Source organism: Haliaeetus albicilla, chromosome 2 (assembly GCF_947461875.1).
Source record: "Haliaeetus albicilla chromosome 2, bHalAlb1.1, whole genome shotgun sequence".
NCBI classification, from domain to species: domain Eukaryota; kingdom Metazoa; phylum Chordata; class Aves; order Accipitriformes; family Accipitridae; genus Haliaeetus; species Haliaeetus albicilla.
Genome location: NC_091484.1, coordinates 5,728,046 through 5,751,118, shown reverse-complemented (window position 1 = coordinate 5,751,118; position 23,073 = coordinate 5,728,046). Strand labels below are relative to the sequence as shown.

Sequence of the window (23,073 nt, the reverse complement as noted above, 5' to 3'; positions counted from 1 at the left end):
CCACTGGTGTTACTAGAAAAAAGGAAGCCCGCTGCTATGTGAGATTAAAAGGTAGAGGCAGTGATAGCTACAGAAGATCACTGTGAAACTCATTTGATAACCACCTTAAATACCTCCTCAAGAGTGAATTTAACCGTTGGAGAGCACTGGTTCCAACTGACTGTCTGGAAAGTATGGTGAAAAGGATGTATGTTCTGAGGAAGCGTTTCACTGACAGCAGAGCAAACTAGAGGAGAACTTCTACCTGCATTGCTGACATTTGGGAAAAATAATACAAGAAAGCATTCTGGTGCCAGCATTCTTGTATTTTTTTCTTCCTGAAGCCTGGAGAGGGATTTTGTAGTCCCTTCCCTGAGGAAAACACCAACCAGAACTCAGTATACTGCAGACTTTCCAAAGAACAGGCATGGTACAAAATGTGATTTTGGTGTTTTTCCGCAGGCGACTCAGCCAAAGACCTGCTGTTGAGGAGCTAGAAAGAAGAAATATACTTAAACGTGAGTATTTTTTTCCTAAGTATTTTATATGTGTTTGTTGAAACCAGTGATTGCATTTCTAGAGCATATTATTTTTAAATAGACAAAGTCATTCACAGGGATTATTTTCTGTACCTAAAAGTTTTAATTTTTCACATGTCCTGAGTTTCAAATACTGCAGGAATCACAATTTACAACTTGATAAAGGCATGCAATTTAGTACAGAAAAGAATGATTTGTTCCAATTTAGGCTTTCAAATCATTTTCATTCTGATTACACTGTTATGGATGTCTAAGAGAGGAATACAATCTTGGTGTCACACAGTGCAATGAGAATTGGACTGACATTTTTCAAGACATGGACTGTCATGGCAAACTGTGCACTGAATACCACCCAAGGCTAAAGTAGAAGGGAGAAAGCATCCTTGCAGAGGTGCGATTCTCATAGTAAGTATATTTGTTCATATCGTTAGAGACCTTCCCAAAGACGAGCCAAAGAAAGATCATTCTGAGATACTAGAATTACTAGAGGGACAGTTCCAGCCCTGTTATAGGTGCTGCCACAGGGGAACGTTCTCAATATCTCTCAAATAAACACAAGGCATAAACTTGCAACTCTTTTCCTAAAGATTGGTGTTCTGACCTGGGGATCAAACAAGTGATGAACATAAGCCCTTTCCTTACAAGTGATGGGAATCCTCTAAGTTAGGGGAAGGTGAGAGAGAGCTTAGAAATTGTCTCCATTATGGGTCTCAGACAGGAGAAAGGGGGAGGCCATCTGCTTGAAGGAAAAGTATATTGCTTCTGTTATTTTCATGGTCTATTTAGTGTTGAAAGACAAAACCCAGAATTATGTGAACAATAGTTTGTTTCTCATTAAACAAGCATAAAACATAAAGCCACATAAGTTTATGTCATACAAGCAATGCTGCCTATGCTATTTAATTCACATTTAATTATTAATGTGATTGTAATTTGCTAGGAAAAAAAGTTATCTACATTTTGTTACCTAAAACTTAACGTCTCAGAACTTTCTTAGTAGTTCACAGAAAAAACCTTATGCTTCTTCCATCGAAATTAGTGGGGATTTCATTTCAGTTTTAACAGAAAGGAATTCCACAATCGAGTTATATTTATCAGTATTTTCAGTATTGTTCCAATGCATATATCACACATGGTAAAGTTAGATGTATCTAAACACATAGCTAAATGAGAAAGAGGATATATTCTTTGCAAATTTGAATGGATGAATTTGGCCTAACTTCACCTGTCATCTAGCACAAGAGACAAGAAAAAGCAGTAACCCAAGATTCTGAAATAAGTGGGGCCAGATTTTCAAGAGTCAGTACCTAAGATTTCTGAAAATCTACTTCTTTTGATTTTTTTCCTGGCTAAGAAAGAGCCTATCTCTACTGAAAAAATCCATTCCTTTATGTTTACTTTTTGAAGTGTGCTGGTTACATCCTTAATCTGGGTTAAACTGACCAGCTTTAATAATAAAAAAGTTTGAATACATTCAAATAATGAGCTTAGAGAGAGATAAAGCAGAAAGAAGATAAAGCAGAATTAAAGATATTTCCTGAATGCCAGCTAAACATACTGCTCTAGATTTGTATCTCATTTAAAGAGCTCCCAGCATGGAGCAAATTTATTGACTTCAGTTCAGTTGCTCAGGCTTTATACAGGTTCAGCGGAGATCAGAACCACTTCTATTTTATTTACGTCTTCCATTATATAAAAAGCTAGGTATCTTGTAAAGAGCTAAGGTCATCACTTAGCTGTGTCAGTTGTTATCTTAAAGGCTGGACAGATGCAACAACTCCAGTCTCAGTTTTGAGTGAATTTGGAAATTAGTAAAGTCTCCTTTTATTAATAGAGATACTGACATTCTTGTTATGGACTTTTAAAACACCTGGATTGGATCTGACATGCAAAACTATAGCAGTATAAATGCCCTTCAGTGAAATGACTGCAACCTCCTCCAGGTTGTAAGGGTTTGTACAGTTGCGTCGCAAGTTTCCTAACATCTTTGATGTTCATAATACATACTGCTAACGGAAGCAATGCTACCCCCAAAGCTGTTTTAAGGACCAGTAATTCACATCTGTACAACTCTGTCGAAATGAGAAGCATATTGCAAGTGCCTAAGTGCAACTACTATGTTATTTTAAAACAAATCTCGGTCAGATTAAAAAAAGGGACTTCTTATCTCCCTTAGGGAGATGTTTCCAAGGTAAAAGTAATACTTAAAAAGCAAACTTAAAGCCAACACTTTCTTACAATTTTGTTGATCTTCTAAGTCCTTTACTTTATAGAAACATTGCTGGTTTACTATAAAGCATGAAAAGCATATGAACTAAAATCATGACCCAGGTGTTCCAACATGTTTTTTCTGTAATCAACAGAAAGCTGACATTCACATTCAAGAAGGCAACATCTCTTAAATCACACTGTAAAATCCCTGGTTCATTCTTAACACCAGGAATTGCTTCAGTGTCACGCACAGCTAAGATTCCCTGGATAACTCACAGAGAAGCAATATGAATTGCAGTACTGCACATGCCACTTCATAATTGGGAGCATCTCTCTACTGAGATTTATAAAACCAGCCCTCACTAATGAATGGATCTAAGTGTAGGCAGAGTGATGCTGATGGGAAAAACCTCTCTGGTTTGTCTCTGTAATAATGCCTGAGTTTTATAATGCCTTTGCTAGCGTTTCCTATCAAATCTTGTTTTATTTTTTCTGAAAGAACTATTTATTTTATTTGTTGAAGCTGGGAATAAGCACTGAACCTGAGTAACTGTCTCACAGAAATGGGTTGCTATACATTTACTATATTTGGAAAAGCATTTTTTGATCAGAAATGTGTATTTGTGTTTTTTCTTCAGGAATTCTCAGTGCATATCACAGTCATACCTTAAAAAGGCACTACGCCACAGAAAATTCTCTTTTAATAAACATATATAGATAGGAGTATCTGGTCTAAAAGGGGTGAATTAAAACTGAATGAAGCATATTAGTAACTTCTTGCAGGTATCTGTACATCTTAGAATACGCTCTACTTTTTAAAGCTTGTTCTCTTTTTAAACATTCCAGACTTAAATAGCTGCTCATCCCTGACAAAGCACTAATTTTAGCTGTCCTATTCTCTTTTAAATTTGTGTGCCTTGCCACCAAATTGTAATGTAGCGCATTACAGCATTTTAGATTAATTTGATTTACATTTCTACTATAGCCAGTTGTAGCTATGCAGTACTATGTTATTTTAAATAGATACTTACAATTGCATTTCAGTGTAATCTAATGAGTGTAAAAATAAGGGAGAAGAATACTTCATTACTAGAATTATAATTTCGGAAACTCATCTGCAGTGCTAGTGTTTTTTGGAGGCATATTAAAAAAATCACGTGTGTGCTTTAACACTGGAAATACCTAATGCAAGTGGTATAATAAACTTAGTAGTATCTAGAGAATCTCTGAATGGTTAAACATTTTTCTCTAGGTCTTCAGCTTTGTTCAGGTCATAGGCTCACGCCTTAATTTAGTAACAGATAGTAACTAGAAATAGAAACGCCATTAACTTGTTTCCCAAGGCAAAGGATATATTTCACAGTGTGTTACAGCACTCTAGTCTATTTTTAGACCCAGTGTGTAGGAGTTATCACGGCTTGAATGTTAATAGGCACAACACACAAAAGCAAGCTGGCTTAGGTTAGAATGGAACACTACAAAAGAAAACCCCGTGAGGATAAAGAGGTTCTAATGTCAGTGGCATATCCTGAATAGCAGAGAAAAAAAGCATGCAAGTCAAAGATAACTGCTGTGGCAGTGTGACCATCTAAAGATGTAGCCCAAGAATAAGGTTACACAGGAAAGAACGTACTTTCCCTGGAGCTGCTGCAGTCTTTTCAGCAGCTAACAGCAATGAATGGCTCCAGCAATATGGAGAATAAAAAATTATGATTAACTATGGACTATTTTGATTTTCCTTCTAAAGTTTATACAACTGGAGAGTTAGTGTGGCTGCTGTTGTTGTTTTAAATCTCTTTGGAGGTCAGAGCACAGGAGGAGCTGACATTGGCACAAGTACGTTGTCCTTACAGAGAACTAACTATATGTTCTAACAGAGAACCAGAGAGAGGCACTGAACTACAAAACATACAACTAAGAACCAGCTACTAGTTTTTCTGTGCTCTGCTTTTTATTGGCTGGAACTTTGGAAAACACCAATCCTCCTCATGAGGAAAGTAATCTTTTTTTTTATATTCTCTGCAGAACGAAATGATCAAACAGAACAGGAAGAAAGAAGGGAAATCAAACAGAGACTGACAAGAAAGGTAAAATCTTGCAATACCTTCTATTAGTTTTTAGAAATTTAGCAAAGCTAATATAACACCAACTAGTCATAGAGGTCATTAGTACACAAAACCTCCCTTAATATACACCCTTCTCAGCAGTGTCTGAGATAGTGCTATCTCATAATACAAATTATAAAAATATCTACCTTATTTCAGCTACATGAAACTTAGTAGAATATTTATATATAAACTTTAAATCAGAACATGGATAGTTGCTTGCACACTGCGTATTTTGCAACTGTATTGCTAGAAAAGGACTGCTTCATTCTTTGTAGCAAGCAGGAGCAGAGCTGACTCCCTGCTGAGTACCAGGTGTACTTCCACAATAAATTTCTCTTTGCATTTAAGGCATTCTCAGAATCAGAACTAGATCTTGTTATTGTTCTGTTCCTAGGAATCCATACTGGAATTATTAGCCAAATATGCTGATAACTTGTTAAAACCAAATTGAAATTCTTATAATGTGTCCAGTCCTGAAAACCTTACACAGGCAATTTGCCGCTGACTTTCTACTTAAAGTAGAAAACCCCTACAGCATGTGATATTATACATTGATCATAATAAATTTGTTATGATTCCTTTACCTATTGTAAGTGCATTTTATCAATATCCAGGTTAAAATATTTTCCTCTTTTGTCCATTATAAAGCCACTGTGCTGTAGCGCAAAACTCCATTTAAACCGTTATTACTCTCCTAACAATTCTCTGAAAGATTGAGTGTTTCCCTGGAATTTCCAAGGGTTGGGTTTTTTTTCCCATACACATAAGTGCAGACTGAGCTAAGATGGAAAGCAGAAAATGTTGCACATTTTACTGATATGTTTGTTATTAAAACTGGTTTTATTTCACAAAACTATTTAATACAGCTTAACCAGAGACCTACAGTTGATGAACTAAGAGACAGAAAAATCCTGATTCGATTCAGTGATTATGTGGAAGTGGCAAAAGCACAGGACTACGACAGGCGAGCAGATAAACCGTGGACAAGACTATCAGCAGCAGATAAGGTACTGCCATAATGAAAATGACGTATTGCCGCTTTCTACTTGCTTTGTCTATAGTGATACATAAGAGTCTGCAAAGACATTTAACCTCTGGGACACTTAATCTCTGTAAATGTTACCATTAATTTTTATGCTGAAACCACACTGACCAATGCATACCGTCATAAAAAAATGCTATTTCTAAAAATGCCTATTTAGTAGTATAAAGGCTTCTACCCAGCCCATCAACTAGGAGGAGGGGAAAAAAAAAAAAAAAAAAAAAGAAAAAAGGTGGATAGAATCTTTCTTAATGCTTTAGGGCTGCAACTCAAACCCATTACCAGCCAATGCAGTATTAACATTTATCCTCAGACTGGAAGTTTTGTCCCAAACATGCAAATATTTCCTTTCCTGTTTCCTACTGAATGTTCAAGGAATCACTTGATCCTACATTTTCACAAGCATAAACAAACACTTGTTTTTGTTCCGTCACATACCTGCCACATTGCTGATTTACATCCTAATTTAACTTTCACATTTAGGTGCTTGAGTAGTAAGAAAACTAGTTCAGCGTGATTCTAGACAGAACAGTTGCTGAATAAGTTTTGAAGTTTCAGGGCTACAGCAAGCAGAACGAGTAGGGATGCTGAGATATTACTGGGTAAAATGGCAAATACAGGACTGTTACTTACTGCTTTGTTCTGAGATGTGCAGATCAAATGCTTCATTCTCCATTCCAGTGTCTCCCCAGTAAAAAGTGTAACAAATGGTTTTAGAGGACTCCTATAGAAAAGGAACAATGTATTTCTACTACAGTAGCTGTTTTCCTGAGCTCACTAAAATGGTGAATAAGCTGTTATACATTAATCAGTGGAATAATGATTCTGTATTTTCCATGTATGTACGGGGTGCGTATTAAAATTAGGCCTTTCCTAGTTTTACTGTTTTTATATTGCTAACTAGACAGGTTTATAAGCTAAAAAGAAAGTGACAGAGTTCAATTGCATATACTGGTGGCATACATCAGGAATTGAGGGTCAGGAGTTTGACCACTGCATTTGTGACTGAAAAAACTTCTCTTTCAGAGTAGACAAATACATTATTTTTCCTCATTTTTCTTTTTATAAGCCAAATCTCTGATATAAAACATGAACATGGGTACATAATTTTAGGTAGCTAAACTACAAAGTACCAAATATACAAGAATCTGTGAAAGCACCAGTACATTCCAGTTCCCTCACTGTTGCCATTTAAACAAAAGAATGCTCTCACTTCTATAGTCTTGAATTTCATTATATTAAGCACCAAAAGAGAATGTTTTTCTTCACTTATGACTGCAATCCTATGGATACAGGTGATAACACAGTCTGCACTGCTATTTGCAAGTTGATAAGGCAAACAGTCTGATTTTTATTTTAAAAAATGACACACATTTAAATTCCCATAAAAGTCAGTTGACCAGCTGATCAATTTCTCAGCAGCTTCTCTTAATCTTTAATAAATTTTAACTGGAATCTTACTAGATGTGAGACAATAAGCACTGTGGTTTTATTCTCCTGTCAGAATTGCTTCTAGATAAGAAGTGACCCTGTTAGCAATCAGTAATGAATGAAAAGAAGTATCACATCACCAATCCATATAACCTAAATACTCAGCATCTCTACTGGCATAGTATGCTTTGCTATACCCAATACCTATTATTTCTACTTTAGAAAACTTCTGTTCTGCTCTGCAAGTCCAGTATTTTACAATGCTTATAGATACAAAATTATTAAACTTCTTCTATTTTCATTTCCTAGGCAGCAATTCGGAAAGAGCTAAATGAATACAAAAGTAATGAAATGGAGGTACATGCATCAAGCAAACATTTGACAAGGTCAGTTTTCCAGCTATTTATTTCCATTGCCTGCTAAAAACAGTCTGCTGAGTCCTGAATCTGTAGATTTTGCTCTTACATGCTGGATGTGGGAGAAGAATATGCAAAGAAAGCTTTATTTTAAAAGAAAATGGAAATATTTCTCTCCCAGTTCAGAACTTGGCTTTTCTGATTATTTTTTTTTTGCTTTGATTAACATGCACTGAGAAGCCCCCAGACCTTCTCCAGAATATCACTCAGCTTGCATTCTTTGCACTGAAGATTCAAAAGCTATGACAAATTATATGTAGGGTGTAACATAGAAAAAAATATGATTTTTAAAAAATTAAATGAACAACTTAATACACTATATAAAGGTTTTTGAATTAAATGTACTTGAGTGTGCAACCTTATTATCACAAACATTGCAACTTCCCTAAGAAATATAAAATTCTACGTACCGTAACAAGACATACATAATGCCTGTAACGCATTTGTTGTAATTGGATTTGTTCTAGTGGATTCAGCCTGTAGATTTCAGTATCCCTGGAATGTCGGTCCAGTTGCTACTGGAAGGAGTGCAACCCCCCAAAGTACACTTAATGGCAGTCCAGCAGAGAGGTCAGGAGAGATAACTGGACTCATGTCACCCTCTGAGTGGTTGGGCCAGTGTGAACCTAGTCAATCCAGTGCTTGCTTCATGTGCTAGCACTGACGGCAGGTACTATGTTTAAACATGCATGAAAACATCCACTTCTCTTTTTTAAGTGGGAAAAAATGTGAGAGGCTGATTCCACAGCCATTATTACTTGCAAAAAGACCTTGTTAGTTAGAGAAAAAATGAAATAGCAATCAGTTATTTCCTACAATTTCTGTCAGGTCTCTTGGGCAGGTCCAGTTGCTCTTAAAACACAATTTTAGGGCTTGCTGGGAGCACAGTGTACTCTTGCCATGTCTGTAAGCGTTCTCAGGTGTGCTCTCTGCTAAAATAAGTTGCCTGACATCGTACTAAGGAACTTGGTGTGCAGTCTTGCATTCTGGAAGGCTCACTTCAGCAGCGCCTGGGCCCACATTTCCATGCTTATTTCTGAACTTGGAATGAATTCCAGCTTAACTGACCTTTAGATGGTCAGTGAAAAGATTGTCTAGGCAAATACACTTGAGCCATAAATGCAATGTACATTGATCTAAATGCTATATTTAGGTAATGTATGTATAGACTGTTCATGCAATTGTTAGGGCCCTTTTAACATTACAGGACTCAGTCTCAATGTTTATGGCAAGACATCGCTGCATTGATAGAATGAAATACGGGGGGGGCGGAAGGGATGGCTGCAGTTTGAAAGTGAGATATACCTTCTCTAATTGAAGCTACCTGGGGAGTTTAAGTAGATTATAATGATATATTTTGAAATTTGTTCAGGATATTAGGAGTAAACAGGCTTACAATTTACAATTAGTGCTAAGGCATTAAAAAATGATTAAGACTTTAATTACATATCTCAGCCAAAAGAACAAGCCTACAGAGCAAGAGTATATTTATTCCAGACAGACTTTTAACCCTATTGTACATTAAACCAACAGTATGTCCTCGTATTTTCCGAAGCATCAGCTCAACATTGCTTAACTCTTACAAAATAACAAGATCACTGCACAATAAAGAACATTTTTACCAATGACAACCTGTGGCTTAATTCCTAAAAGAAAAATAAAATCAACCTCACACCTATATTTGCACTTGCTCTCTCAAATAACTCTAAACTGGTTAGACTAGGCCCTGAGGACTGTAACAGCACTACAGTCAAGGGATATGTGTGGAAGTGTGTTGTAAGACTTAAAGTTGCTAATATTCTTCAATACTGTTACTGTACCTTTAAACAGAACGAATACTGTGGGTTTTTTTAGAAAAAAATTTTTTGTTAATCTAACATAGAATTTTTAAAAAATTACATATATATATACTTATTTCAAACATATTTTATCTCCTAGATTTCACAGGCCATAGAAATTTTCTTCTGAGAAGAATCTGTCTTTACTTTTTTTGATATTGCTGCTGAACACACATCAGGGAATATATAAGTCTTTCCCTAAAGTTCAGTCCAGGGTACCTTGATGTTTATGTGAAAGAAGGACTCTGCAGATGAAGTCTCTGCAGCACTTCCGTACAGAAAGAAACACCAGAGATGTACTTCGCTCTGAAGTCAGAAGAGTGGTGGCCTGTGGAGTGGGACAATCTGCTGAAAAAGACTGAAGTGAAGCTACTTGAAAGAACCTACTACTCTCCTTTAACACTTGTTTTAAACTGTTTTGCAGTCTATCTTGGAAAAGGAGATGTTGTGCATGTACAGGCTTTACCATTCCAAGGCCTCTGACATAAATGGACATGACACACTGTCATTCAGTATTATGTTGACAAGACATTTTGAACTTACCACAATTAGTTTGTAAAACACTTAAGTTCATGTTCTAAAAACTAATTTAATGTATTATAATTTCATTCTTTTTTATATAATGTCTAACAGAATCACAGCTGCAAGCATTTTTGATTCCTGTTACTTTTGTTCTTTAATTAAATGACTACTTATTGCAGGAAATGAACATGTTTCCTCAAGCTCTTTTTTTCCCAGGGACAGTTGGGAAGGGAAGAGATTACAATTATGATGCACCAGATCATATTGTTTCTTTATCAACACAGAGTCTTCAAAAGGATGATCTTAACTAAGGATTTCCATCTTATGGAATATCAATGTTTTGGACCAGATCCTAACCAGCATAACATGATTGTCATTCTATACTAGCTGAGGTTCTGGCCCTCTAAAGAATGACAATTAAGTTCACTGTTATTCTCATTCAAAATTACTAAATTGGACAACCATAGACAGAAATGTAACAATGTACTTTGATGTTTAGCAAACAAATGATTTTAATAGTTTCTTGACAGTAAGAAGAAAAAAGTTACTAAATGCTAATAACAAAGCAAATAGAACTGGTTCAGAAAAATGTGAAGCCAGCCATTCTAGTAATGCTTGACATCTAGAAGCATCTGAGAATTGTGCTCAAAATACTACTAAAAGGAAAAACTTAGAAAAAAAATAATACACTGATAGCTGGAAAAGCATGCCTGACGAAACAGCAACAAAATGGCACATACACTCACAAGACAAAAATTTCTCTGCAAGAGTCTTAAATGCTATCCTTTCAGGAAGTCATTCAATGTTAAAAACTTGAAAAAGGCACTCTCGATCTTGTAGCTTCATTGAGATGATCTCCATGAAGCGTGAAAATAATAAAGAAAATACGGTATGTAAAATTGTTTGTATAGACTACTACTAAATTGCTGCAAGGTCATGAATAGAATTAATGCAAACAGTAGATGGACTAACTTTCAATTCTCTTCTGCTGCTCAGTGTGGGTATGAAATAACATAAATACAGAGCTATTCTTTGGATAAACTAACATTTAAGAATGGAAGGTAAGACCATACAGCACAACACTTAAAATACATGTCAGTAAGGGCAATGCTAGAAGAAACTGAGGAATCATGGGAGATGTGGTGCCCAGGACCAATGAAGCTTGCTAGCTTCGTTGTAGCTAGCTGTAGTTTTGTACAACTTTTTAATGTTTGACTTATGTGACTATCAGTTGAAGACCTGAATTACCCAATTACTTGATCCAAAGATTTTTTTTCTATTTATTGCAATTTTATAACTTGCTGGCTTTTCATGGGAATATGTAACATTATAACTAGCCTTTTAACATACTGTTAATTACATTTATCAATCATATTAACTTTATTATTAATAAAATATTATTCATTCTAAACAACAATATAATGATAGTCCAGGTGTAATATGCAAAAAGGGTAAAGAGAAAGGAGAGAAAAGTTTCTTCAGCAGAAGAACCATTTTTAGTTTAAGAATAGCAGATGACACCCTGTTAACTACAAACTTGGCTAATAATCCATGACAGTAACACCCCTATTTAGCAGTGATGCATACTTTCACTGATAATAAAAATACTGTATAAAACACATGAAAATGATGTTGAAAAAGATAATAAACAGAAAAATATTTGAAGGGAACTTAGAGCAGCTTTTCAAATTTCAAACAATGCCTATGAGCTGTATTACTAATGTGACTTAACCATCTTGTAGTTATGCAGCAATACACTTTGCTTCTTCCCCATGTTCTCAACTGTCCTTCACAAGCATCCCAGCCTTTTTTCTGCTTTGGTCTGCAAGAGAAAGAACGTTGTGACTACATCAGAGCCACACACAATCACTGTCGGCTAACTACTGTCAGCTTACTGGTGGGCAAGTCTATCTTGGAGACTGCATGCATTCACTGGGCCATGTATTCTGGTCAGTTATTCCTGGAACTTAGGACGGCATCCACTGAAGGCATGTTTAGCTTAGGGAGGTTATTCTCTGTGTGCTGCTTCTAGCCAATGGAAAAAAGAAACAGGCCTGAAGTGCACAAATCCTATCAAATCCTATCACTTCATTTAGGTTGTCTGCTTTGAATAACCCCTGGGCTTTTCCATCCACAAACTAAAAGAAAAAGCAATCTCCCTGTCCTGAACTTAGCTACTGTGAATACTCCCTGGTGATACAACAAATGTAAAAGTGTGAAGCGTATTTCATTGTACCTGCTCAAAGTTTTTAGAAGTTAGTGGGGTGAGATAAAGGCTGATAGGTAGACAGAAAAATGTCATACTTCTATTTTATCATGAGTCCTCACTAAAATTAGCAATTGTATTATTTTTTCCAATATGCACTCACTGTAAGAAAAAAATTTGGGCCTTGCAGTGCACTTTTTAAAACCTTGTACAGTTAAGAGAAAAATGCTGTTTCATATACAGATAAAATTCAATTAGACCAGTAAAAAAAAAAAAAAAAAAGTTTAACATCTCATTAGGTCCATCTAGTGGAGATGACAGTGATCACAAGCTCAAAAAAACCCAAACCAAACAAAAATCAGGAGCTCAGAAAAATTAGAAAAGCATTAAGTACACTTATGTGGATGGGATAAGTGACCAAATTATTTACTGGCAATTTCAATATAATTTCCAGAGACAACACAGCCGTGTGTTTTTAAAATCAATTCATAAGAAATATTTTTCATTTACAACTATTTCTGTTTACAATAAACCATTTCACATCAATGAAGTCTAAGAACACCAATTACTCTGCATTCTACTCTCAGTGCACATTAGGCAGAAATCTGTCACATCCACTTCTGATCTAAGAAGTTGTTTTTTTAAAGATGGTATTTTCAATAAGGATAAAAGCAATCTTTTTCATAAAGTCATAGGTTAATTTAGGTTGGTAAGAACCTAGGTCTTTTCCCAAGGTCATTAGGTCCCACCCCCTGCTCTGAGTGAGGCAAATTGAAATTACAGTAGGTTGCTCGGTGAATGCTGAGTTCAGGCTAAAATCTTTGAGTATGGACTTTTCTTTTTTCTTTAATTTAAAGACAATATTAATATAATGATTAAGAAATAATTTAAAAATCAATAGAGTTTCCCATTTTCTTTGAGGACCTCTGTCAAAGAGTTTTCTACCTTAACTTTACCTTAAAATTCAATTTTAAATCCTGCTGTTTTTCTCTCTGAAAATAAACTTTAGGAGATGGTTACTCTCAGAAATAATGAAGGATAACTCAAAGATATATGAAGGACCTGCAGTACAGACAGATTGTATGGGCAAGCCAACAAAAAGTTAATAAAAGGAAACTGGTTAAGTGTCACCAAAGATGCAGGTAGTGGTAAGGTTCAGCAGGGAAATTCCACTGGATAAGTATTTTGAAAAAATGATTGGTGGGTTTGAAGAAAGTCAAATCAACACGAGACCTAAATAACAGCCAACAACTTAGAATGAGGAAAGCCAGTCTATTAGACTTTAAAAAAAAATTAGACAATAATAATAGCAATATAGCATAACAGCTGCATTCAGAACTAGCTGGAATGAACATAAGTAAGAGTTTGAGAGATACAGACTGAGTGGTTTCAGTAACATATGAGAAAAAATATTAAAGAACACTACTGTAAGTAAAGGTCTCTGTGTTGATAATAAAAGCAGTATTAGGAATGTAGAAAGGAAACAGGAAAAACAGAAGAGTTCAGCAGGTAGAGGGGATAACAGAAGAAATGACAGAGAAGCGTATATGATGTTAAAGACAACCAAAGGACAAAATAAGAAGTATAATGGCATATAAAATAAGGGCTATAAAGTAATTAAATTGTGAAGAGCTATTACCCCCAAATTGGCTAATATATTGAGACCTCTGTGGTCATAACATCAGCTACAGACAAGCATGTACCCTCTTCAGCCTTGCTCCAGAGCTGTAAAGTTGTGTTAGTGCAGTGCTGAGTGAGCTCAGGCTCCTGAGATGCTGGGAGTGTTAATCTGGAGTCAGTTCCATGGTAAAGAGGCAGCTCTGCATGTGGTAATGTAGACAAGCTCCAAGACATGCACATTCTAGGAGTTACTCTCCACAACTGCTACTTCTTGATCAGCTGTAAGTTTTTAATCCCCATTTTTTACGAGAACTTAAATGAAAGATATTATTTTTCTGAGCCTGAAAAGTTTACAGTATATACATGCAGGATTGCAAGTTACAAAAGATTAAAAGGTTGCTAAGGAACTAGAAAATGCAAGGTAGTTTTTTGTTCAATTTAAAAGCAAATTTAAGAGAAATATTAGCTTAGAAGTTGCACATCATAAATATTCAGAAGAAACCTTCTAGTTGATACATGGCAACAAAGGAGAAGTGTAAATTATAACTCACTGGTCATTTTCTTAGGCAATCTTCTGAAATCTAAGTATACGGAATAGATTGTATTAGTATGTAGAATGTATTTCTGAGCTGCAGATAGCAGACCCTCTTGCTATCTGTTGTCTTACACAAAATATTTCCGCAGCAGTAAGTTTTATTTGACTGACGTGCAAATACGTATTACCAATTTAAAGCAAAATAGTAATGACATCATCTTGTAAAAAAAAACAAAAAACAAAACAAAACCAGACAATACATATTTTTTCTTGAAATATTTAATACAACTATTTGCAACGTAGTTCAACCACAAGTGTTTATAGAGTTTTGTTTTCTCTTAGAAACTCCTATTGAAGTCTAACACCACAGACAAATAGGACTGAGATCAAAACAGGCGATTTGATCCCTAAATAATTTCTCGCTGTATTCTGGATAAGACAAAAGGGGTATTCTGTACCCACAGACCCAAAACATAGATTCAAAGTGAAATTCAAGGTGATTTCTCTGAAAGTCAGTTAAATAACCTATAAAAATTGTTAAAGACTTCTTAAAAAATAGCATGTGCTAAAAATCAAAAAATTTACATATTGCATTTTAGCAGATTCAGTAAAGTAATTCCAAATATCACCTATAAAAGGAGAAGTCTTATCCACAAAGATTTTAATATTATTAATGAAAATATGCTTTCATTACACTAGTTTTCTTGAGTGTAAAAAAAAAAAAAAAGTCGTTGTCAAATTTTATGTTATAAAAGAGTGTTTATATTCACCTTGAATTTCAGGAAGGTATCTGAAAATATTACTTCAGAATTCTATCTTCTGATTGAAACAATGTCTGCAGTCCTCTGCGAACATTATACAGTTCCTCTTCTTGCTGTGCAAAAAGCATTACATTTATCACATACTTTAAATATAATTTACTTTTTTTTTTTTTTTTTTAAGTTTTATAATTCTGGTGCATAGTGTATGCTGCTTTTAACATATCGAATATGATACTTTTCTTTTCCATGTCAATATTCAACATATTAAGACTCAGAACTAAAACAGTAAATCCGTATCTACCTGCTGCTTTTATCAACCAGATAAGGTTTAAAGTAAAACATGTCAGTGATAACTTGGATTCTGACTCATTTTTATTTTTGATAGGGGACTAGAAATTAGAATTTTTAGTAATTTAGTGTTCAAACAGCTATACTTACACAATAAATAGAAATGAGGACAAGATAACTTCATTTACCATTTCTTTAAGAAGTTTCTCTTGGAGACCTTTTAAGTCTTCTCTCATCAGGTGCATCTATAAAAAGATACGGAATGCATCTTCTCTGCTCACAATTGGTAACCCATTTTCAAGAAGACAATTACATCCCTAAATGGTTTATAACTGAGACACAGGTGCACATGCATCCACCTGCCTAAGGAAAGGGACACGTGTTTTAAATTTGTTCTTTCTTGGATGATTAACACTGGTAAACAAAGCCACAGAATACAGAACAAATCTTGCAGCAGTTTTCCCCATAATTGCGCACACCTTCTAATGGGTGAAATCTAGGCCTATAACACTGAGTATTGTTACATTATAGGACATTTTATGACAATGAAAAACTATAAAAACACTTATGTGGCATTAATACAATGCTGAGGATAACTACTTTCTTTGGAAAAAAAGTCAATACTGATATCTGTTGGTAAAATTGAAAAATTATTAAAAACAAGAAAGAAACAGAAGTTCATCATACCTCTGAAGTAAAAATATGTTCTTCATAGTCAACAGTATGGTAGATGTTGTTTTCAAATGAAGTTTTAAGAATCTGAATTCTAAAGAAATAAAAGGCAGTTCAAATGGTTTTGCTACATATGAACTTTCCACACACATCATTAATATATCCTATTATTTGTACTCTATTTGTACTTAAAAGCATGGATAAATATTACCATCATTGTTACTACTGGAATAGTCCCTCAGGTATGTGGAGAAATTTAGATGGAGAATAATTACATTTTTCCTCTAATGTAACATTTTAATCTCATTTTCTCATCTCATTTACTATCTCTATTTTATGGAAGACAGAAATTGCATAGAGAATATTAGTTGGCCTAACTTATACCTCAAATGAACAGAACACAAATCTCACCCCGGGATTAATGAAGCCTACTAACCTCTGTTGCTCATTTTTCATGTATGTACTAAAAGTATGTGTATGTTTTTTCCAAAAGGTCTGGAAAGAAAAATATTAATAGATGATAATCAGTAGGAAGTAATATTTTCTGAACTAAAACTGACTAATATCTAATATGAACAAAATAACCTACAATGACAGACTCAGCACAGAATGCGTAGGAGTTACACAGTCACCACAGAAACTTGAAAGAAAATAATAAGCTTAGCTGGCAGGATGAGGCACTTAAGGAATTCTGTTATCATGGAACCAGTTTCATCAAAAGCCTGCTCTGCATAACAGTTTCAAAACAATGAAAAAGAATACCCATAGCATTTTAACCAGACTTTCCATATAATTTAAGCCATACCTTCAGTGTAAAAGAAAAATGGTGAATATAGTCTTGTGTTTACATTAATATTTGTTTATTGATTTTTACATTACAGCAAGTAGAAGACCCATAATGTCAACTGGCTCATCGTAGAACACACAGCAAATAAGGTTAAATACCTACATGCTGTTCTTGAAATACAGGCCAGCTGAAAAAAAGGCGCATGAAGTGGGGTAAACAGCCCATTAAAAGCAGTAATAGTAGTTTATTCTAGGAAGAAAAACATACGGCAGTGAGCTAGAAATTCTAAGAGCATAGCATTAGCCAATCCTAACACCTCAAATTCATTATTTGAAATTTGACCCAACTTTAAGCAAAATGATAAAGGCTTTTAAAATCAGAATTAATGATCTAAAGTTAAAGATTATATGAATAATCTATGGGTTCCATAAGAATTCACTTTTCTCCATGGTCAAGCAATTAAAATACAAACCGAGAATTCTTTTTCCACGTTTTTCAGGGACTGAGAATCTTTTTCAAAATTCTCAAGTTCCTCAAGAAGAGCAAAATGAAATTTGTCCAGCTGCCTGATCCTACCAAAACAAAATGAGTTACTTTTAGAAGGTATTAATTGCATTTTAAGGGTGTTTTAAAAGAAATCTTTCATTACAGACCTGCATTCATGAAGCTGGTAAGTCATTGTTGTCAAATGCTCATGGGCAGCTCTTAATGATTGCTTAGTAAAATGATCCATTTTCCGTGAGCGGCTCTATAAGGTTGTTTTAACATTAAACTCGGATTACTTTCACTTTAGGAAAAAAAACACCCTGTACTATGTTTAGTACTGTAATTGCTTAGTATCACAGATCATACTGAGCAACCCCCCTTTTTTTTTTTAATTATCTCTCTATCCTTTAACAATAAGCTTTCTGCTAATGTAATGTAAATAAACATGGGTTTATGTTTTTGATAAAATTCTACCTAACTTAATTAGAAGTATATTATTTGAAAAATATATTTCCTCAAAACAGAGAAAGTACACATGTAATGAATGATGTGTGCTTACAGCTGTCTTAGATGAACAAATGCATTATTCAGGCTCAAGTTTTCCTTTTTGCAAATAAATTTCACTCATGGGTTTGATAATTTGAAAAAATCAAAATGCTGTACACTCTTTAGATACATAAGCTTGTTTTGAAAAAACTGACAGGATAAAAAATAAAACAGACCTGGGAAAGAAAATCATTGGAGAGTTAAGTACATAAAGGAATTGAAAAAGGCATAAAAGGAAACTTGAATTCCGTCATTTCTTGAAGTTCTATGCACATAGCTATTTTCATGTCCTTTTAAGCAAATTCTGTGGTGTAAGACAAGCTATCATTCTTATGCACATGTACCCACACAGACAACTAATATTGTATATGAAATGTCTTGCCTCAATTTTCTTAGTAAATTCTTTTTGGAGATTCTGACACATACTGATAGTTGAACAACCAGGATCCCAGATTTCCCCATCGAAACCAGACAGATCATTTACAGATACAGTAGATACGCTTTCAGACACTGAAGAGACGTAGAAAAAGATAATGTCACAATTCAGTATGAAAAAATATCCCATTTGGAGTTGGAACAGGGCCTAGAACAGCTTTTGTTATATATAGATTAATTTCACCTATTAGATGGCTGAGACCAGGTTCTATTTTCATATAAATTACCTGACTTTTTAAATGGATATAGTCTCTAAAGATTTAGCATTTCTTTTTATTTCTTTTTTTAAACATGTAAAATGCTTTTTAGTCTATATTATATTTTCTTGTTAAAACTTTAATTCGTTATGTTATTTCAAACTTTCACACAGCTATAGTCAACTTTCACTCTATAACTAACCTCTGTAAGTAACAGCATCATCTGTTTTAAATAATTTTCTAGGCTGTAACTTTGTTCTGTTTCCTTTTTTTCCCTCCTCTTTGCTTGTTTCTACTTCATCAGAATTGCTTTCTGTATCACTGTGGTACCTTCGTTTGAGAAATGTCTGTGTATTTGGCCCTTTAATTAACATGAAAGCAATGGTTAATTTTAGGATTATTTAGAATAATGACATGGGAGGATAAAGAAGAGTATGAGAACTTGATGTAAATGAACAACAGGATTTCAACAGAACACAGAACTCTGACCCATGCAAGACTCAGTCATTAAAGAGATTCATCGTAAGCCCTCTTTTCCCCGATAATACTGTCATCCCCACTTTTTTCCAGTGTCAGTGGGAATGCTGCTCTTTCTTAAGAGTGGAACTAACTCTTTACAGTAACTGCATTTTGAAGCCCATTTTTTGTTGTTTTTCTGTTATTGGTTTTTGTTTGTTTGTTTTAGGGGGTAATTAGAACAGCAGAGAAAAATGAGAAAAACAGTAAAAATGGAATAATACTGAAAATATATAAAAGAAAACAAGATTTAAAAACTTGGGCCATATTTTTATGCCAAATAAACATTTTTCTTAACCTTTACAGAGACACAATGAAAGTCTTTTGCTTTACATTAAATGTTTATACCTGACTCATGTGTGGGGCCATTAGGTTCCTCACTCCAAGACTGTACTTTACTTCCACTGGAAACAGACGTTGGAGATGGTGGTACACAATCCTAAAAGAAAAGTCACTGATTTATTAGCTTCCAAATTAAAGCACTTTTAGAAGTCTTCATCTGAAATCCACAATTATGTTGCTTTTCATTTAACTAGGGACGTGAACACAACTACAGTTAGGGAAAAAAAAAATAATTAAAAAAAATCACTGCATGAATTACTACTAGGTCTTACTAAATGAAAGAATAAACAAATTCTTCAAATTAATAATTATTGATAGCAATAAGTCAAATGACCAATAAGGTCTAACTGTTTCTTGCAATAGGACACAAACAAAATTTTTTCTTAAAGGAGTCACTAGTGCTTTTTTCCACTAGAAAAAGTACTTACGAGAAGTGGTTTGAAGGTATACAGCACTTTTTATTTATTTGCCAATGTTACAATAGTTGTTATATTGAGTAGTACATTAATGCTAAAACTATAAGAGCACTTTTTCACCTCAAGAATTTTTCCATGCAGATGTTGCAATTCTTTAATTTGTAAACAATCATTTATTTTTTACTGAAAGTCAGGAAGAAAATATTTACTCCCTGTTATTTTTTAAGGTATTAATTATAACTGATCTGGGATACAGTTCTTTCATTGTACCCATATGATAAACAATTTACTAATTTCTCTCAAATATTTAAAAATTAACTAGTAGGATTTTCCAAGCAGGTCACAAGTACACATTATATCTACTGTTTAACATTAAGAAAGATGCATTTCCCTTAAACCTCACCATCTGTAAAGTAGATAAAATAGATCCAAAGCTGCAGCTCTCTTCTGAAGAGCAAAAGGATTTAGGAACATACCTCTTCGTTACTTTTGGTGATAGATTTAGTGATATCTTGTAGTTTCCCATTAATAGAAATTGTGTCTGAAAAGTAATGTCTGAAACTTGAATCTTCATTATTATCACGTGTTTCAGATACAGATCCCTTTGCATGTTTTCCACTGACAGTTTTGTATGTCTTTAAGCTGAGCTACACATTAACAAAAAAAATCATTATTGAAAGGAGATGTACAAAAGCATAAAACAGTTGGCAGCTGAACGGAACGATTTCAGTTAAAATAACTGTAGAGTAACTTTAATATTCTTACCAAAGATGCTTCAGTTAAAACTGGTGAGAAACTTTTACTTCCAAATGTTAACTTTTTAACAGTCATCTCAGGGGACTGATTTAGACATATACTTTCAATATTCTTTTTTTGTGGAGAGAAATTATTGGGAGAGATTCCTTTCTCAAAGTTTAACATTTCCCTTTTTTCTGGTGTTGACTCCTGAAGCCCAGGTGACCTTTCACTGTAAGTATGCTCTTGAGTAACATCTCCTTCTGATATTCTTTCAGCACCTAGAAAACAGTTACTTAACTGTCAGCATGAGGAATGAAAGTTAAAAAAGGTAAGTTAAAGCCCCATATTGATGAAGTCTTCCAACTCTAGGTATTTGCAAGTCTCAGATGTATGGAATTTTACTTTAAGTGTTGGCATATGACTTGCCACACTTGCACTTTTTGCACTCTCCACACTATTTTAGCGGTTACCAGATTCATTCTAACACTTATGTATTTCACTTCTGTATCATGCTGATGTCAAATAACTGCACCAGCCTATAAAACTGTTAGCAATGTATTAATACACTTCCTTAAATTATGTGGTACACACTGAATTAGGGGATATCTCTTATTTTAAAAGCATAAAATAAATGTAAAACTGTACTACTGTGATAATCCTCATTTAACCTCTGACTTTTGATACAGTATTGCTATAAGTTAAAAGTCAAAATACCTACATCTCATTGTCTCAAGAGATGCAGGACTCTCGGATGAAGATATTTCAACTTCCTGTTCTGCAGAATTCTTTGATTCAATAAATGCTTTAAGTGCACAGTTAGCTACTCTCTGTGGCTCCATAGATAAAATATTCTGGAGTTCCTTTTGCTGATTATCATCCTTGTTTTCCCCATTCATACGTTTCTATTAAAATACAAAGTTTATATAAACATAATTTGTAAATATAGAGAAGTGTATATATATATACAGGTAAAGAGCATATTATCTATATGTACCGTTGAACAAGCAGAAGATCCAAAAAGGAACACCATTGGAAGTACTTAAATTCATAAGGATATCAGGTGTTCTATTATCAATAAGCATTGAATTTAATTCAGCACCCAAACGTCTGTTCTTATGAACTTAACTATTGGAGGCAATTACCGATGCTTCAGGATTTAATCAATGAAGTTTACAGACCTATCCATATACATTGAAATGTTATGCTGAAAGAATGAAAACATTTTAGCACCCAATGTGATTGCTTAATTTACTAAAAATCCTATTTGGATATTCAGCAAATGTATTGACATACCCTCTATCAAGTCACCATTTTGTAGTGTACACAAAATAGGCATAGCATTCTCAAAATCACATTACCTAAAAGAACAAAATTTGGCTCACTAAAACCTCCCATCTAACAGACATTTTCAAAATATCATTAAGTTTTTAAAATAAAGGACACAGTAGTTCTTTGCAGCAGAATAATTTTCATAAATAGAAACTGAAATACTATTATGACCGAGAAGATTATTTGGGACTGATTTTCTTAGCAGCTAAATACTCATATTAAAAAAGGGCACTACTATAAATAATAAATAAAATTAATTTCAACTTGCTTATGTTGGGCACTTAAAATTCAGGAGTATTAAGTACAAAGCAGACAAGAGTTTATTTTGAAAAATATGGCAGAAGTGGATTTTTAAGAATAAAATGCAACTGTATACCTGTATTTTTGATTTCTCCTCCTTAGAGTTGCATGCTGAAGATTTCCTTTCACTCTCCGACTCTGAACTGGAAGGCTCTCTGTAATTTTTTGCTAATGCTGCCCTTCGAGGTAGTTTTTGCCTGGTGGTTTGTTCTATCATTTCATCAGTTCTTGAACTCTGTTTTTTACATTTGTTTATCTTTGGAAGAATAAAAACATCTTCAGTATATATCAGACTGATTAATAAATAAATACATTAAATGGCAAGCAACTTGGTTTAATTACTTGAAATCCATTATTTCAAAACAACTAAAAGAGTTTAACTTTACCAAAGCTCAGAGAGTCCAACCATCAGTCTACTAAGCATTTTGGGAAGATAATTTTCACTGTAGATAGGGCACAGTGCAATCAGGAATGTAAGAGTCAAAAAAGTAAAGAGGCAAAATAAATACCATTTTTGAACTACAGCAAAGGTGAAGTGGGTTTCCAAAGCTTGCTCTCTGAAATATGTGCACATTTAAATTAGACTGTAAGTGGTCTGAAATGGAACAAAACCAGAAGCCTGCATAGTGAGCAGGAACCAGCATCCTTGATCATCACCTCTGAACTGGTTACCTTAACCACTAGACTAGAATCTACCTTCCTTTCTATTTGTCCTCCTTCTGCATCATAACTACTGCCACTTTCTCTACACAGCAGTCAACGTTCAGAAATAGAGCAAAGCATGTTCTCACTGAAAGTACCCCAGGGACCTGA

The 23,073-nt window shown here is 34.4% G+C and overlaps 2 protein-coding genes across 4 annotated transcripts in view; one reads left to right on the top strand and one right to left on the bottom strand.

Annotated features, from left to right (window-relative positions):
- Window positions 1-10,273, top strand: part of PHACTR3 (phosphatase and actin regulator 3) — a 116,362-nt gene extending 106,089 nt beyond the window's left edge. For all 3 annotated transcript variants that reach the window (XM_069804104.1, XM_069804109.1, XM_069804114.1), the window contains exons 9-13: window positions 442-497; window positions 4,755-4,816; window positions 5,704-5,844; window positions 7,620-7,696; window positions 9,665-10,273. In XM_069804104.1, coding sequence (XP_069660205.1) covers window positions 442-497; window positions 4,755-4,816; window positions 5,704-5,844; window positions 7,620-7,696; window positions 9,665-9,680 — 352 coding nt within the window. In that variant the 3' untranslated portion in view covers window positions 9,681-10,273. The remainder of the gene's footprint in view (window positions 1-441; window positions 498-4,754; window positions 4,817-5,703; window positions 5,845-7,619; window positions 7,697-9,664) is intronic.
- A 4,907-nt stretch (window positions 10,274-15,180) lies between these two features.
- The window catches only part of SYCP2 (synaptonemal complex protein 2), a 29,918-nt gene continuing 22,025 nt past the window's right edge, over window positions 15,181-23,073 (bottom strand). Inside the window, exons 31-43 of the mRNA XM_069804129.1 lie at window positions 22,337-22,516; window positions 21,350-21,533; window positions 20,659-20,909; window positions 20,370-20,540; window positions 19,484-19,574; window positions 18,822-18,980; window positions 18,370-18,497; window positions 17,609-17,703; window positions 17,428-17,527; window positions 16,605-16,663; window positions 16,184-16,262; window positions 15,685-15,741; window positions 15,181-15,321 (exon numbers count right to left, since the gene is read on the bottom strand). Coding sequence (XP_069660230.1) covers window positions 15,247-15,321; window positions 15,685-15,741; window positions 16,184-16,262; window positions 16,605-16,663; window positions 17,428-17,527; window positions 17,609-17,703; window positions 18,370-18,497; window positions 18,822-18,980; window positions 19,484-19,574; window positions 20,370-20,540; window positions 20,659-20,909; window positions 21,350-21,533; window positions 22,337-22,516 — 1,629 coding nt within the window. The 3' untranslated portion in view covers window positions 15,181-15,246. The remainder of the gene's footprint in view (window positions 15,322-15,684; window positions 15,742-16,183; window positions 16,263-16,604; window positions 16,664-17,427; window positions 17,528-17,608; window positions 17,704-18,369; window positions 18,498-18,821; window positions 18,981-19,483; window positions 19,575-20,369; window positions 20,541-20,658; window positions 20,910-21,349; window positions 21,534-22,336; window positions 22,517-23,073) is intronic.